Below are 17511 nucleotides of genomic sequence, written 5' to 3' on the forward strand. Positions count from 1 at the left end.
GCAATATCTTGGATGCTGTAATACCAGGCAGAGACATCCTGATGATCTTTTCCACTGTCTTCACCACTCTTTGGCTTTGCAGTCCCCAAACCAGACAGACATGCAGCTGGTCAGTACACTCTCTATGGTGCTCCTATAGAAAGTGATGAGGATTGGAGGGGGGGGCATGTTGTTCTCATCCAGTGCAGAAAGTGCAGGTACTTCTGTGCTCTCGTCGCAAGAGAGGCGATGTTGAGGGACCAAGTCAGACTGTCTGATCTGCACCTCCTGGAACTTGGTGCTGCTGGCAAACTCCACTGAAGTGTCATTTATGAGAAGTGGTGTGTGACTGTACCCATTTCTCCTAAAGTCCACAATGATTTTTGTTTTTTCAACATCCAGGTTGCTTTCATTGCACCAGCTGTCTCACCTCCTCCCTGTAGGCCTGTTCATGGTCATCCTGAATGAGGCCCACCACTGTCGTGTCATCTACATACTTCACAATGTGATTTGTACTAAACCTGGCACAGCAGTTGTGGGTCATCAGGGTGAACAGTAATGGACTCAGCCCTGAGGGGAGCCGGTACTCCCAGAGATGGTGCTGGAGATGATATGGGCTTTAACCAGTCTCTCGAAGCACTTCATTATGGGTGTGAGTGCAACTGAGCGGTAATCATTTAAACATGTAATTGTGGGGCTTTTTTGGCACTGGGATTACAGTAGCCACCTCGAAGCATAATGGAACTACAGCCTGACTCAGCAAGGTGTTAAAGACGTCTGTGAGGACTGGAGCCAATTGATCTGCACATTCCTTGAGCACCCATCCTAGAATGTTATCGGGACCCGCTGCCTTCTGGACGTTGACTCCTCTCAGGATCGTGCATACATCAGCTGGGTCAAGACTGAGTGCCTGCTCATCTAAATTAGGTACAGTTTTTCTTGCAGGAATGTTATTTTGTGCCTCAAATAGGCCGGTCAAAATGCATTTTGTTGGACAATATATTGTCTCAGAAATCACTGCGATAAACGATATTGTTGATGTCTTTTCAAGACAATTTTATGCTACTAGTAAAATAATGATCATGCAAATACACCCTTTCAAAGAACAGTAAACTTTAAGTCAGCTTAATCAATTCAACAGTGGAATGTAAAAAAATATATAAACAAATAAATAACCAAAAGAAATAAAACAAACAAAACCACTCAACAAAAACAATAAATAAAATACAATCTATGGCTCTTGAAAATTGCACTTAAGTAAATATTAACTTGGCACAGGGTAATAGTCACTTTTCTTCACAAGCAACATTCTGCCAATCCAGTTTCTCAAAGATTAGTACCCAGATAAACAAAGTGCAAAAGTAACAACGTATTGCCAGCTGTCATTTGGATAAAAGTAACAATTAGAATGAAATATGTAGCCAAGGACATAGGTTTGGTATTAACATTGGTGGGGACATAAACCAAATGCCAACCCCCAGTGGCACCAACTTCAGGTCAACATTAGAGGGTCACAATGTTTTGCTCTGTTGTGTTCCACCAAAAGAGTATCCATCATCTCTCCAAAGTCCAGACTTTTAAAATTTGAAGTTCAGAACTGTAGTAATTCATTAATAATAATAATAATAATAATAATAATAATAATAATTATAATAATACCCAAAGCTCATGACCATAGGTGAGAGTCGGAACGTAGATCGACCGGTAAATTGAGAGCTTCGCCTTTTGGCTCAGCTCCTTCTTCACCACAACGGACCGGTAAAGCGACCGCATCACTGCGGAGGCTGCACCGATCCGCCTGTCGATCTCACGCTCCATCCTTCCCTCACTCGTGAACAAGATCCCGAGATACTTAAACTCCTCCACTTGAGGCAGAACTTCTCCACCAACCTGGAGAGGGCAAGCCACCCTTTTCCGGTCGAGAACCATGGCCTCGGACTTGGAGGTGCTGATTCTCATCCCAGCCGCTTCACACTCGACTGCAAACCGCCCCAGTGCATGCTGAAGGTCCTGGTTTGAAGAAGCCAACAGGACAACATCATCCGCAAAAAGCAGAGATGAAATCCTGTGGTTCCCAAACAGGATTCCTTCTGGCCCCTGGCTGCGCCTAGAAATTCTGTCCATAAAAATTATGAACAGAACCGGTGACAAAGGGCAGCCCTGCCGGAGTCCAACATGCACTGGGAACAGGTCTGACTTACTGCCGGCAATGCGAACCAGACTCCTGCTCCGTTCGTACAGGGACCGGACAGCCCTTAGCAAAGAGCCCCGAACCCCATACTCCCGAAGCACCCCCCACAGAATACTACGGGGGACACGGTCGAATGCCTTCTCCAGATCCACAAAGCACATGTGGACTGGTTGGGCAAACTCCCATGAACCCTCGAGCACCCTATGAAGGGTATAGAGCTGGTCCAGTGTTCCGCGACCAGGACGAAAACCGCATTGTTCCTCCTGGATCCGAGGTTCGACTATTGGTCGAATTCTCCTCTCCAGTACCCTGGAGTAAACCTTCCCTGGGAGGCTGAGAAGTGTGATTCCCCTATAATTGGGGCACACTCTCCGGTCCCCTTTCTTAAAAAGAGGGACCACCACCCCAGTCTGCCACTCCAGAGGCACTGTCCCTGACCGCCACGCGATGTTGCAGAGGCGTGTCAACCAAGACAGCCCCACAACATCCAGAGACTTGAGATACTCAGGGCGGATCTCATCCACCCCCGGTGCCTTGCCACCGAGGAGCTTGCAAACCACCTCAGTGACTTCGGCTTGGGTAATGGACGAGTCCACCTCTGAGTCATCAGCCTCAGTCTCCTCAATGGAAGACATGACGGTGGGATTGAGGAGATCCTCAAAGTATTCCTTCCACCGCCCGACAATGTCCCCAGTCGAGGTCAACAGCTCCCCACCCGCACTGTAAACAGTGTTGGCAGAGTACTGCTTCCCCCTCCTGAGGCGCCGGACGGTTTGCCAGAATTTCTTCGAGGCCGACCGATAGTCCTTCTCCATGGCCTCCCCGAACTCCTCCCAGTTCCGAGTTTTTGCCTCCGCAACTGCCCGAGCTGCAGCACGCCTGGCCTGCCGATACCCGTCAGCTGCCTCGGGAGTCCTGGAGGTTAACATGGCCCGATAGGACTCCTTCTTCAGCTTGACGGCATGAGCTTTGGGTAATGACCGAAAGGACAAGATCGCGGATACAAGCGGCCGAAATGAGTTTCCTTCGCAGGGTGGCTGGGCGCTCCCTTAGAGATAGGGTGAGAAGCACAGTCACTCGGGAGGAGCTCGGAGTAGAGCCGCTGCTGCTCCACATCGAGAGGAATCAGCTGAGGTGGCTCGGGCATCTTTTTCGGATGCCTCCTGGACGCCTCCCTGGGGAGGTGTTCCAGGCATGTCCCCCCGGGAGGAGGCCCCGGGGAAGACCCAGGACACGCTGGAGGGACTATGTCTCTCGGCTGGCCTGGGAACGCCTCGGTGTTCTTCCCGAGGAGCTGGCCGAGGTGTCTGGGGAAAGGGAAGTTTGGGCTTCCCTGCTTAGACTGCTGCCTCCGCGACCCGGTCCCGGATAAAGCGGAAGAAGACGAGACGAGACGAGATTATAATAATATGCAATTCATTTGATTAATTGCAAATCTTGCATGTGATTAACTCGTTCTACCAATACGCAAACGTGTTTTACAAGCGAATACCACATTGACTGTCGGGAGGGAGCATGTTCCTTTCCCTCATAAATGGAAGTAAAACACATACGGAACCTTAAACACTGCATTACATTAGGCTGACAGGGAGAGTAGGCTATCTTTTGTGTGATCTTTAACTAGTTTAAGCTGATATGTGATTGACCTAACGGTAAAACAGGACGAGATCTCTAGAACTTTGACATGTTGAAAGGTTACAATTTCACTTGGCAACAGAATGTATCTGAATTCTGATTGGTTGTTATATTATTGCCCTTTTCTTGTCTTCCTGAGCCCAGAGCAGAGAGGGGAGGGAGAGGAGGGATTGACAGGGTTCTACAGAGAAAAGTTTTTAGCCTACCGCTAAAAATCAGTTCAGCATATGTACAGTGGTGCTTGAAAGTTTGTGAACCCTTTAGAATTTTCTATATTTCTGCATAAATATGACCTAAAACATCATTAGATTTTCACACAAGTCCTAAAAGTAGATAAAGAGAACCCAGTTAAACAAATGAGACAAAAATATTATACTTGGTCATTTATTTATTGAGGAAAATGATCCAATATTACATATCTGTGAGTGGCAAAAGTATGTGAAACTCTAGGATTAGCACTTAATTTGAAGGTGAAATTAGAGTCAGGTGTTTTCAATCAATGGGATGACAATCAGGTGTGAGTGGGCACCCTGTTTTATTTAAAGAACAGGGATCTATCAAAGTCTGATCTTCACAACACATGTTTGTGGAAGTGTATCATGGCACGAACAAAGGAGATTTCTGAGGACCTCAGAAAAAGCGTTGTTGATGCTCATCAGGCTGGAAAAGGTTACAAAACCATCTCTAAAGAGTTTGGACTCCACCAATCCACAGTCAGACAGATTGTGTACAAATGGAGGAAATTCAAGACCATTGTTACCCTCCCCAGGAGTGGTCGACCAACAAAGATCACTCCAAGAGCAAGGCGTATAATCGTCGGGGAGGCCACAAAGGACCCCAGGGTAACTTCTAAGCAACTGAAGGCCTCTCTCACATTGGCTAATGTTAATGTTCATGAGTCCACCATCAGGAGAACACTGAACAACAATGGTGTGCATGGCAGGGTTGCAAGGAGAAAGCTACTGCTCTCCAAAAAGAACATTGCTGCTCATCTGCAGTTTGCTAAAGATCACATGGACAATCCAGAAGGCTATTAGAAAAATGTTTTGTGGACGGATGAGACCAAAATAGAACTTTTTGGTTTAAATGAGAAGCTTTATGTTTGGAGAAAGGAAAACACTACATTCCAGCATAAGAACCTTATCCCATCTGTGAAACATGGTGGTGGTAGTATCGTGGTTTGGGCCTGTTTTGCTGCATCTGGGCCAGGACGGCTTGCCATCATTGATGGAACAATGAATTCTGAATTATACCAGCGAATTCTAAAGGAAAATGTCAGGACATCTGTCCATGAAGTGAATCTCAAGAGAAGGTGGGTCATGCAGCAAGACAACGACCCTAAGCACACAAGTCGTTCTAGCAAAGAATGGTTAAAAAAAAGAATAAAGTTCATATTTTGGAATGGCCAAATCAAAGTCCTGACCTTAATCCAATCGAAATGTTGTGGAAGGACCTGAAGCGAGCAGTTCATGTGAGGAAACCCACCAACATCCCAGAGTTGAAGCTGTTCTGTATGGAGGAATGGGCTAAAATTCCTCCATGCCGGTGTGCAGGACTGATCAACAGTTACCGGAAGCGTTTAGTTGCAGTTATTGCTGTACAAGGGGGTCACACCAGATACTGAAAGCAAAGGTTCACATACTTTTGCCACTTACAGATATGTAATATTGGATCATTTTCCTCAATAAATAAATGACCAAGTATAATATTTTTGTCTCATTTGTTTAACTGGGTTCTCTTTATCTACTTTTAGGGCTTGTGTGAAAATCCGATGATGTTTTAGGTCGTATTTATGCAGAAATATAGAAAATTCTAAAGGGTTCACAAACTTTCAAGCGCCACTGTATATACTTGGTATGTAACATTTTCAAAAGAGGCAGGAGTAGCCAAAAATTTCTGATCAAGAAGGCTGAGGCTGTTTTGCTTATTACTTGAAAATGTTTTCTTTGATTAAAAGGTGTCTGGGCCATGAACAATGTCCGCATCACCATCGGGTTGTTGTTTACATGTGCCATGTTACATGAGCTTGGTCAGGGCATTCTGCAGGTCTTAACTGAAGCACTTCAAATTAAGGGTTAGCGGGCTGCTAAAGTTTGCAGGCACTTCACAAGCAAGACTAGGTGCAATATTAGCCAACATTAGCACAATTTGATATGATTTAATAACGTCTTTGTAACCTTAATGAACACCAGTTGTTGTCGGTATCAAGTCAGATTGTTATTTACATGCCACACAAACTTAGAAAACAATCATTCATATGTTGTCGTTTTTACACACTGAATACGAACTGTTGTTAACGGATCCATTTTACAAGCTAATCTAACGTTACATTCCTCAAGGACAGTTTGCTAGCTAGCAGGCGGTCACTGCACTGCAACCGTACTTGCTAATTGACATGGTAGCCGAACTTGCTTGCTGTTTTTGCGACCACGCCCACAGAGAATATTCATAAGCGAATTTTGCATGGTGTTTCACCCAGTGGAAACCTACAGTAACCGTTTGTGTACCGTGCACGGAGCATGATTTTTTTTTTTTCATTCAATCAGAAATATTGGTAGGGACATGTCCATACCCAATTCTACACCTATGGTCTGTACAACAGAGCAATGTGTTGTCTTTTCCCCATTCAGTGGATACCCTGGCTGGATAACTGTTGCATGCTGGGAGGTCCCACCTCTGACAGAGAGCCGCGTGAGATGACAGAAAACAGCGTGGTGTTTTATTCAGTCAATGGGTCAAGCTAATACTCTGGCGACTTCCCTATGTACAGTAGATGTACAGCACGTGAATGCCAAAAATTGCAGTAAAAAAAATTACCAAGTTCATTTACCATACGATAAGTCGGTATATCGAATATTGCGACAGGCCTAGCCTCAAAACGTGCAAAACATTTGGCGAGTTTGTTCAGGAAGGTCCATGTTATCCTCACAGAGTGGTGGATCAGCCTTATAGTCTGTATGCCCTGCCACATGCACCTGGTGTTCACAGGGTCCTAGAAATTTAGTGATGTGGCCCTCAGTGAAAATGAGTTTGACACCCCTGAGTTAACTCAAGACCTTTAAATGTGGTCAATCTCTAGGAACTGGACCGGGTACCCAAACTATTCCTTTAAGTGCCCTGAGAATAAGGTCACACTCCCACTATCCATTAACGTCAGTTTCCACCAGCCGGCGGGTGTGATGTTGCATGATAAGCTTTCACCCTCATGATAGTTTCACATAGTATCAGAGGGTGAAAGCCTATCATGACTAACAAATGAAGCCAATTTTTACAGCTGGATGCCCTTCCCAACATCAACCTAGAATTCACAGCATCTAAGGAACTGGGTTCTGATGGTTGCTACCACAATGAAGTTGAAACAAAAAACAAACCAAAAAAAAACCAGGAGACAAAGACCAGTAGATGGTGACAGTCGTAGATGAAAAAAGATGGAACACAGCAACTGAAGACTGGTTTTAAGGTGCCAGTAATCTGCCTTTCGCCCCTTCTCCTATTAGTTTTAAATGATTCTGCCATGTGAAAGCCAGGAGCTGGACTTGGTTGTTAGAGGCAATATTTTGCGCCAAGCCACTGGGGCATTTTATAGGCTGATAGGACAAGACCTCAACAACCACCCCGATGATGACAACCCTTAGAACCAAAGTTCTATATATTTAATAAATACCTAAGTGGAGAGAGAGAGAGAGAGAGAGAGAGAGAGAGAGAGAAAGAAAATCCACCCAGATGAGCGTAAAAAGCAAGAAAATAATACCTGTGGTTTTGGGAAGGTGAGGTGGGGGTCAAAGGGTGAAGTAGAGCTGAATGTGTAGGGTCACGGGATTGATGCAATGAGGAGGATGGAGCCTCAGTGCTGTGGCTGCTGTTGTTCGGACTCTGGCTGGGACTGGCCTGCAGTTATTGACATAAATAAAAACTTGGTGGAGGAACAAAATAAATAAATAAATAAATAAATAAATAAAAATAGTAACCATAGCCAAACAAATGTGACGAAGATAAAGGGATGGACAAGAAATCATGGACAAGAAATCAAGAGCAAAACACAAACAAAAATGTGGAGAGAAAAATATGGAAAGAGGGTGATGGCAGAGAAGAATTACAAATGGTTAGAAAGAAAGAATCTGAACACAAAGGAAGACAACAAAATTCTAAAATGGACAGTAGTGCCAACCTTCAACAACAGTATCAACACAAGAGAAGACACTTAGAGGTTTATTGCTTCACAGTTACATAACCAAACAGAGGAGCTTGGTCACAAATATCTGCTGGAAAGAATTGAAGGGGCAGGCAGCAGGCACAAGACAAATAAATATACAGTATACAGATGAGCAATGATGTGATCTAAATAGTACGAGTCCCATTCCTGTTGATAATGTTGTTCACATATAATACAGGGTGCCTGAAGAGTCAGGAAACAATGAGAAAAATCTACATATACTTAATTTTGTATTTATTAATTATTTATAGGTTTACCCTTACACTCCATGCATTTTCTCAGCTGCTGAATGATGTTTTGTGTACTTTGCTCAACATATTGCCACCGGCTCCTGACTCTTCAAAGCACTGAATCGCTTTTATAACATGATTATGTAGTTACTAATGCTGCCTTTTCTAATTAATAAATAAATAAATAAATAAATAAATAAATTGTGGCGCCCCTCCTGGGCTGCCTTCGTGTTTTCTGTCAATCTTCCCTCATATTAGGTTCAGCGCGCTTGGGGGGGCGGAGTTTCCTAATTATGACTGAGGTGCAACACCGGCGCGCAGGTGTGCCCTGGTGTTTTAAGGAGCGGTTCCTGCAACTACAAGAGACTTCATTTTGTTTTTTGATCATCCAACGCGCATGCAGCATATCTCACTTCGCAATATAATTGACCATTCCCCACTTAACTTGTTTTGAACTTGCAATTCTGTTAAAATAAATAGTTCTTACGAATGTATTTGGTTCTCCTCGCCTCCCTTTATTGTCGTGGTTTCCCCTAGGCCATGACAATCTGGGGGCTCGTCTAACAATTTTTCGTGGTGCGTTCCAACCTTTTGTTTGTGCACGGCACCACCAGCTATTTTTCTTTGGCACGTGAGGATTTTGATATTGGCTTGTGCGACTGTCTTTTTGTTTTGCAAACATAAGCGGTGGTCCTCCTCTTTTGGTGGGGGGCGAGTGGGGCATTTCTGTGAACTTGTTACGACTTCATTAGAGGCCGTCTCCGTTAGGTATAGTAGTGTGTCTTCGGACGCGCTGTTTGTTGTTTTTGAACGGAGAAAGCGGGTAGTAGCACTGGCTCGGGAGCACGTCCATGGCTGTGGGTTCCTTCAGTTTAAGGGTTCCTCATAGCCGCTGGTTTCAGGTGCTGGCTTCTGGTGCTCCACCAGTAACTGAAGAGACCTAGGGTCTACTTAGTTAAAATAACCTTTGAGTTAGATGGAGATGTGCTCTCTAGTTTTTAGTTCGCAAACAAATTGTGGGTGTATTTGGTCACTATGACTGTCATTGATGATTTTGTAAAAACTCCCACGGAGGAGTTATTTAATTCATTTACTAAGGATCAATTGTGTTTACTTGCCAAGCACTACGAAATTATTTTATCTAGCCCTGATAAACGTTCGAAGGAGTTTATGCAGCTCGTCATTAAAAAGGCCTTTATCGATAAAGATGTGCTCTCCGTAGAACTAGAAGAGAAAAAAAAAAAAATCAGAAACTGCGACCGCTCTTCCTTCAGTTGGTTTGACGTATGAGCAGCAACGGAACTTGCTACTGCTCCAAATAGACAAGAGCAAGATTGACCAGCAAACTGAAATAGAAAAGATGTAGTTTCGAGCTCGAGATTGAACGCTCACGACAAGACTTTGAACGTGAAAAATTAGAAATTGAGCGCAAGCGCTTACAATTGCTCGAAGAAGGCAAAATGCTCCCTATCGGTTCTGCTGCCATCACTCCAGGAAGTTTTGATGTGTTAAGATGTGCACGTCTTCTGCCTAAATTTGACGAGTCAAAGGTCGAAACTTTCTTTAAAATATTTGAGCGCGTGGCCGAGGTTCAGGATTGGCCTGAGCAGGCGCGCACGCTAGGGTTATGACTGTGAAAGTGTTTTCAAAATTTCTACTTTCCTGATGTTGCATTTGGTGAACTTTTACTCATATTACTTTTTTGAAGTTATTTTTATTGGGTCATGCAAAAACCTCCCGCACCCAACATCACCTCACTTTTGATAAATACATGTATATTAAATAAATAAATCATGATTATAAAATAAATTCATTGAAGGTGATGTTGGGTGCGGGAGGTTTTTGCATGACCCAATAAAAATAACTTCAAAAAAGTAATATATGAGTAAAAGTTCACCAAATGCAACATCAGGAAAGTAGAAATTTTGAAAACACTTTCACAGTCATAACCCTAGCACACGCTTTTGCTGCAGTGTGTACTGACTGGCAGGGCGCAGGAGGCTTTCTGTGCCCTCAGTGCACCCGAAAGCAAGTTATACGCGTCAGTGAAATCGGCGGTGATGAAAGCTCATGAGTTAGTGCCCGAGGCTTATTGCCAGAAATTTTGTAACGTGCGCAAACGCTCAGACCAAACCTATAGTGAATTTGCCCAGAATTTATGCATACAGTTTACTTGCTGGTGCTCCGCCACTGAGGTAGGCTCGCAGGAAGATCTTACTAATTTGGTTCTAATTGAGCAATTTAAAAAATGGTCTGCCCGACCAGATCGCAATTTAGATTAGTGAACGCGATCCCGCAACCCTTCCGGAGGCAGCTAGTCTAGCCGATGATTATGCTTTAGTGCACAAAGCTAAATTCACCGGCTTGTTACTCCCCAGAGCTGACCGTGGGCTGTGCGGGGTTTTGCCCTTCCGCGTTAATAGACCTGAAACATTGGCGAGCAAACCTGAGATTCGTACACCGATTAGGTCGGACCCTAATCGTGTGTGTAATTATTGTTTGGGCAAAGACCATTGGAAATCTGAATGCCCAGTTTTGAAGGGTAAAGGAAAAAACATCTCGGCTGCTAAACTCTCTATTTTAGCTTCCCCTCTCCCTGACTCACAAAGCAGTGAGAACCGGCTCAGCATCCAATCTAGCTTTTCTCCCTTTATCTTCGACGGGACCGCGGCGCTGAGTTCTGACGGGGAAAGAGTGCCAATTAAAATATTGCAGGATACGGGGGTCAGTGGAATCGTTTATTTTGCAATCTGTTTTGCCGTTCTCCGGGTTGACTGATACGGGCCAAAAAGTTTCTGTGTGTCGTATCAATCTTGATGTGCTCGTGGTACCTTTACACAAGGTGCACCTCACATCAGCTTTGGTTACCAGAGAGGTCGTGTTGGGCGTCCAACCAGCGTTTCCCGTCCCCGGTGTCTCTGTAATTTTGGGCAATGGGTTAGCTGGGGCGAAAATTTGCGTCAATGGCGTATTTCCCGTCATAAGGGCTGACAAATGTGGGCAGTTAGAGCAGTCGCTTCCGGGGAGTGCTGAATCTAACCAAGCCTGTCCGTCAGGTGTGGTGACGCGAGCTGCCAAACGTAACGTGGGTAACCCAAGTGACTGGGATGGTAATTTCTTTGACCCGTTACAGTGGTTGCCACATCCCATCCTGTTCAAGCAGTGGGCCAAAAGCCGTCATTCTTCTCGTAAACCCCTTTTTGACGAGGCTTACTGGGACAATAATAACCCGACGCAAGGTTATGTGGTTAAAGACGGTATCCTGATGCATAAACACCCGTTGCATAATGATTCCATCAGTAAACATACATGGCAGATTGTGGTGCCATTGTCCTTGCGTCAGGTAATAATGAAAACGGCCCACGATGATGCTGGCCATATAGGCATTAAGAAAACGTATGATCGGCTTGTCCGTCATTGTTACTGGCCTCGAATTAAAAGGGGGGTGGCTAATCACGTCCGTACCTGTCGTGTTTGTCAGTTAACAGGAAAACCCAACCAAACACCGAAGCCTGTTCCTCTCCGCCCGATCATAGTCACGCCTAGACCCTTTGAGCATTTGGTGATTGTGTGGGTCCCCTACCACGTTCGAAAACCGGGAGCAGCTATCTGCTGACAATGATCTGTCAAACCACCCGTTACCCTGCTGCGTACCCACTTTGCTCGATAACAGCCAAGGCTGTAGTCAGAGCGCTGCCTCAGTTAATTTCAATATTCGGCTTGCCAAAAATAATACAGTCCGATTGCGGAACGAACTTTACTTCCAATATGTTCACCCAGATTTTGCGCCTCTTAAAGATCAAACATCATAAAGTGTCTGCGTACCACCCGCAAAGCCAGGGTGTCCTGGAACGCTTTCATCAGACGCTTAAAATCAATGTTAAGGGCATATTGCGTTGAGCTGGGGTGGGACTGGGAAGACGGCCTTCCCTGGCTGATGTTGGCAGCCAGGGAGGTCACACAGGAGAGTAGGGATTTAGTCCCAATGCTTTAGTATTTGGTCACGATGTCCGCGGCCAACTCTCCGCTTTGATTGATGACGCTCCGGTAGGGCAACCTCCACAATTACTGGCTGATTATGTCCAGGGGTTTAGGCGGCGCTTATATGAAGCCGGTAGGATGGCACGGGTTAAACTGCAGGGTGTACAAACTAAAATGAAGTGAGCATATGATCAAAAAACAGTGCGTCGCAATTTCAATTCAGGAAATCAAGTAATGGTCCTTTTACCAGTCTTGCATTCACCTTTTCAGGCTAAATTTGCCAGTCCTTACGAAGTTGTCGGTAAGGAGAGCAATGACAATTATGTGATTGCTACGCCAGATCGGAAAAAGAAATCACAGCTTTGCCATGTAAATTTGCTTAAGCCTTATTTTGTGCGCAAGCATGAATTGGGCGAAAGCAAACCCATGGTTATGTCTGTAACAAACTCCCTCCCTGGCTCGTTGGTGGTAACAACGGGTAGGGGGAGTGAGTGTTGTTCTAGCGGTGGCGAGTCACCTGTCTCTCTTCCAGCGATGGCAGCGCAGGACACAGCAGGTGCCTTCCCCGGCGTGTTTGGTCAACCTTCCCCGGCGGTGGCAATGCTGGAGGAGGTGGACGCCAATGAACCTGATGACGCGATTTTGTTAGGGAGACTTAAAAATTCCGAGTCATTAGCTAACCTTCCCCTACTCCTAAGGCATCTAAACCCAGAGCAGATCTTTGAATTGACAGTGCTAATAAAAGATTTTCCCACACTGTCCTCCGATACACCTACCCAGACTTCGGTCATTAGTCATGACATTGATGTAGGTGATGCTCTTCCCGTGCGTCAGTGCTTTTACCGAGTTTTGGGGGAAAGACAGAAAATTCTGGAGTGGGAAGTTCAATATTTGCTCAGGCATGGCTTGGCAGAACCGTCCTTTTCTAGTTGGGCATCGCCATGCCTGTTGGTGAATAAATCTGACGGCTCTTATCGATGTTGTACTGACTATAGGAAGCTCAACAAAGTTACTAAAGCCGATTCCTTCCCAATGCCGCAAGTCGACGATTGCGTGGATCAGGTTGGTTCAGCCAAATTCGTCAGTAAATTTGACCTATTAAAAGGGTACTGGCAAATCCCACTGACCAACCATGCGAGTGAAGTCTCCGCCTTTATTACACCAAGTGGCCTGTATGCTTATAAAGTTATGAGCTTCAGACTGTGTAACGCAGCTGCTACTTTTCAATGTCTTATGAACCAGGTCATCGCGCATCTGGAAGGATGTGCGGTGTACCTGGATGATGTGGTTCTTTATAGCGATACATGGGTGAGCCATCTCGATCGTATTCAACAGCTCTTCACCCGTTTTGCCGAAGCAAACCTCACCATCAACTTGGCGAAATGTGTCTTCGCCAGGGCGATGGTGACCTATTTAAGGAAAATTGTTGGACAAGGTTTGGTACGTCCGGTTCGCGCAAAGATCATTGCGATTGACGAATACCCTCCACCCGTCAATAAAAAAAAGAACTGTTACGGTTCTTAGACATGATTGGATATTACAGGGGATTCTGTCGTAATTTCTCGTCAGTGGTCGTGCCGCTTACTGATTTGCTCAAGCAGAGCAAGTCTTTTCTCTGGACATCTGCGTGTCAAACCGCGTTCGAGGAAATTAAAAACGTCCTTACATCCACCCAGCTCCTTGCTGCGCCACAAACGAGCAGACCATTTAAATTACAGGTCGAAGCAAGTAATGTGGGGGCCGGAGCCGTCCTGTTACAGGATAATAATCAGGGTGTTGAACAGCCCGTTTGTTACTTCTCTCGAAAATTCAACGTGTACCAATTAAATTATTCGACAATTGAGAAAGAAGCACTTGCTTTGATTTGGGCGTTGCAAAATTTCGAGGTGTATGTTGGGGTAGTCAAGTTCCCATCATTGTATATTGTGATCACAACCCACTGACTTTCCTCCACTCCTTCCAAAACCCCAAAGACTTGTGCACTGGAGCATCTTTCTCCAGCCGTACATCCTAGATATAAAATACATTAGTGGTAGGGAGAATGTGGTAGCGGACGCGCTATCGCGCGATCCCTCCTCTTAATTCCATCAATTTTGGTATGTTTCCCTGTCACCTGCTTGTTTTTGTGTCCTCCTTTCCAGGGCCCGGAATGTGGAAAGGCACTTTAAATACAGCGGGTAATTTTGCATTCCTAGCGAATATTCGCAAGGGGTAATGGCGGGTGAATGCTTCGTATAATTTTTGATACAAATATTGAATTTTAAATATTGTCTGTTGCTTATTTGGCTGTATAGTCACTGGTGACGGTTGGGTGTTAAAATTGGTAATTCACTTTTGGTGTGAAAATACCATTTTGGAATGGGTGTTTTATTTAAATAATGATTTAAATGAAAGGACAGCTACTTCTTGGCTGTATTGACTTTCTGCTTTATGTATCAAATGTGAAACCAAGAGGGTTTCTCTTATGGGGGGAGGTGTGACGCCCCTCCTGGGCTGCCTTCATGTTTTCTGTCAATCTTCCCTTATATTAGGTTCAGCGCGCTTGAGGGCGGAGTTTCCTAATTATGACTGAGGTGCAACACCGGCACGCAGGTGTGCCCTGGTGTTCTAAGGAGCGGCTCCTGCAACTAAAAGAGACTTCATCTTGTTTTTTGATCATCCAACACGCATGCAGCACATCTCACTTCGCAATATAATTGACCATTCCCCACTTAACTTGTTTTGAACTTGCAATTCTGTTACAATAAATAGTTCTTACGAACGTATTTGGTTCTCCTCGCCTCCCTTTATTGTCGTGGTTTCCCCTAGGCCATGACAATATATGAAAAGTATTTCATCCTCAAAGAAAGAAAAAAATTGCTTCAAGAGTAAAGGTTTGGAAATTCAGTATTTCCCCCCCCCCAAATGTTTGCTTTTAATACTCATAGCTGAGAATACATACTGGTATATACACACACCAGTCAAAAGTTTGGGCACACCCAATTGAATGGTTCTCTTTGTTTTGTATCATTTTCTACATTGTAGAATGCATGAAGGCATCAAAACTGAAAACACAAATATGTAGTAAGCAAACAAAAAATGGTAAACAAAGCAAAACGTTTCATATTTTAGATTCTTCAAAGTAGCTACCTTTTGTTTTGATGAAAGCTTTGCACACACTTGGCATTCTCTCAATCAGCTTCATGAGGTCATCGCCTGTAATGGTTTTCTAACAGTCTTGAAGCAATTCCCCACATATGCCGAGTACTTGGCTGCTTTTTGTTCACTTTGCAGTCCAACTCATCCCAAACCATCTCAACTGGGTTTAGGTTGGGTGATTGTGGAGCCCAGGTAATCTGATGGAGCACTCCTTCACTCTCCTTCTTGGTAAAATAGCCCTTACATAACCTGGACGTGTGATTTGGGTCACTGTCCTATTGAAAAGCCAATTATGTTTCCACTAAATGTAAATCAAATGGGATAGCACATCACTGCAGAATGCTGGAGTAGTGATGCTGGTTCAGTGTGCCTTCTATTTTAAATAAATTGCTTTGCTGGTGACACTGTTGGCATCTCCACATTCCCACTCCACGCTTCATAGTGGAAACCACACATGCAGATATCATCCTTTCCCCTTTTCTGCGTCTCACAAAAAAACAGCATTTGGAACCAAAAATCTCAAATTTGGGATCAGATGAAAGTACAGATTTCCTCTCATCTGATGTCCATTCCTTGTGCTTCTTGGCCCAAGCAATTCTCTTCTCCTTATTGGCCTCCATCAGTAGTGGTTTCTTTGCAGCAATTAGACGTGAAGGCCCAATTCATGCAGTCTCCTCCGAACAGTTGATGTGTCTGCACTACTTAAACTCTGAAGTATTCATGTAGGCTCTAATCTGAGGTGCTATTAGAGATTTCTGAGGCTGGTAACACTAATGAACGTATCCTCTGCAACAGAGGCAAGTCTTGGTCTTCCTTTCCTGGGATGGCCCTCATGAGAGCCAGTTTCATGGTTTTTGCAACCGCACTTGAAGATGCATTCAAAGTTTTTGCAAATTTCTGGACTAACTGACCTTCATGTCTTAAAGTAATGATGGATGTTGTTTCTGTTTACTTAGTTGAGCAGTTCTTGACATAACATTGATTACTACAGCTGTGGAATAGGGCTATTTAATGTATTACTATTTGATTTCAAACACATTAAGGCGGCAAAAAATTGCACTAATTAAATTTTGATGAGGTACACCTGTTAATGGAAAAGCATTCCAGGTGACTACCTCATGAAGCTGGTTAAACTCCATCATTACTTTAAGACATGGTCAGTCAATCCAGAAATTTGCAAAAACTTTGAAAAACACTTGAAGAAGTGCAGTTGCAAAAACCATGAAACTGGCTCTCATGAGGACTGTCCCAGGAAAGGAATTGAAAAGCATTCCAGGTGACTACCTCATGAAGCTGGTTAAGAGAATGCCAATAATGTGCAAAGTATCAAGGTAAACAGTGGCTACTTTGAAGAATCTAAAATATGAAATATTTCAACTTTTTTTGTTTACCACATAATTCCATATTTTCCAGATGTTATTTCATAGTTTTGATGTCTTCAGTTTTGTTCTACAATGTAGAAAATAGTCAAAATACAGAAAACCTATGAATAAGTAGGGGTGTCCAGACTTTTGACTGCTACTGTACATCTTTAACTGCTTGCTGTATTACGTACATGCTCAGAAAAGAGGAAAATATCCAAATGAAAGAAAGTGTGTTGACCAATTAAAAAAAAAAAAAACTTGGACGCCATTGAGGATTACACATTAATTATAATGATTAATATGCAAGTCATTTGGATGGAATTTCCTTTAAATGAAAAGACTTGAGAATTATATCAATGAATGTGGAAAACAGGATCGTCTGAGGAGCAAATAGAGGCAGCATAATTCATGCTAATTTCTTAAATGTTATCATCTCGCAAGTTTCTACTGTCAGGTTTTTGGCCATAAAACATTTCTTTCTGTATTCAGATCACGTCGCACAGCCTGGACCAAACCCATAACTACTCTAAAAATCTAGCTATGGGAGAGAAGCGAGACAAACTCACCTTCTTGGCAGACAGTGCCAGTCTCTTGGCAGGAGGGGGCGACATGGTGCTGGTTTGTTCGGATGTAATGTTGTTGAGGGCGGGAGGTTTCAGCTTGGCCAACTTCTGATCCTCAGCAGCAAGACGCTCAGTGCTTTTAGCCGGAGAGGACGTTCTGTTTACGATGCTCTTGGCAGGAGTAGCCACATCTCCCACGGGTGCACTCCTGGTGCCA

The 17511-nt window shown here is 44.2% G+C and overlaps 1 protein-coding gene across 8 annotated transcripts in view; it reads right to left on the reverse strand.

Moving 5' to 3' along the window:
- usp36 (ubiquitin specific peptidase 36) overlaps positions 1-17511 on the reverse strand; it is a 188759-nt gene that overhangs the window by 63706 nt on the left and 107542 nt on the right. For all 8 annotated transcript variants that reach the window (XR_009650846.1, XM_060901465.1, XM_060901468.1 and 5 more), the window contains exons 14-15: positions 17298-17511; positions 7557-7693 (exon numbers count right to left, since the gene is read on the reverse strand). The exon at positions 17298-17511 is cut by the window's right edge and continues 8 nt beyond it. Coding sequence is in view for 7 of the 8 variants with exons in the window: in XM_060901465.1 (XP_060757448.1) it covers positions 7557-7693; positions 17298-17511 (351 nt within the window). In the remaining variant the exon portion in view is untranslated. The remainder of the gene's footprint in view (positions 1-7556; positions 7694-17297) is intronic.

The sequence above is a fragment of the Neoarius graeffei genome, chromosome 20 (assembly GCF_027579695.1).
Source record: "Neoarius graeffei isolate fNeoGra1 chromosome 20, fNeoGra1.pri, whole genome shotgun sequence".
NCBI lineage: Eukaryota > Metazoa > Chordata > Actinopteri > Siluriformes > Ariidae > Neoarius > Neoarius graeffei.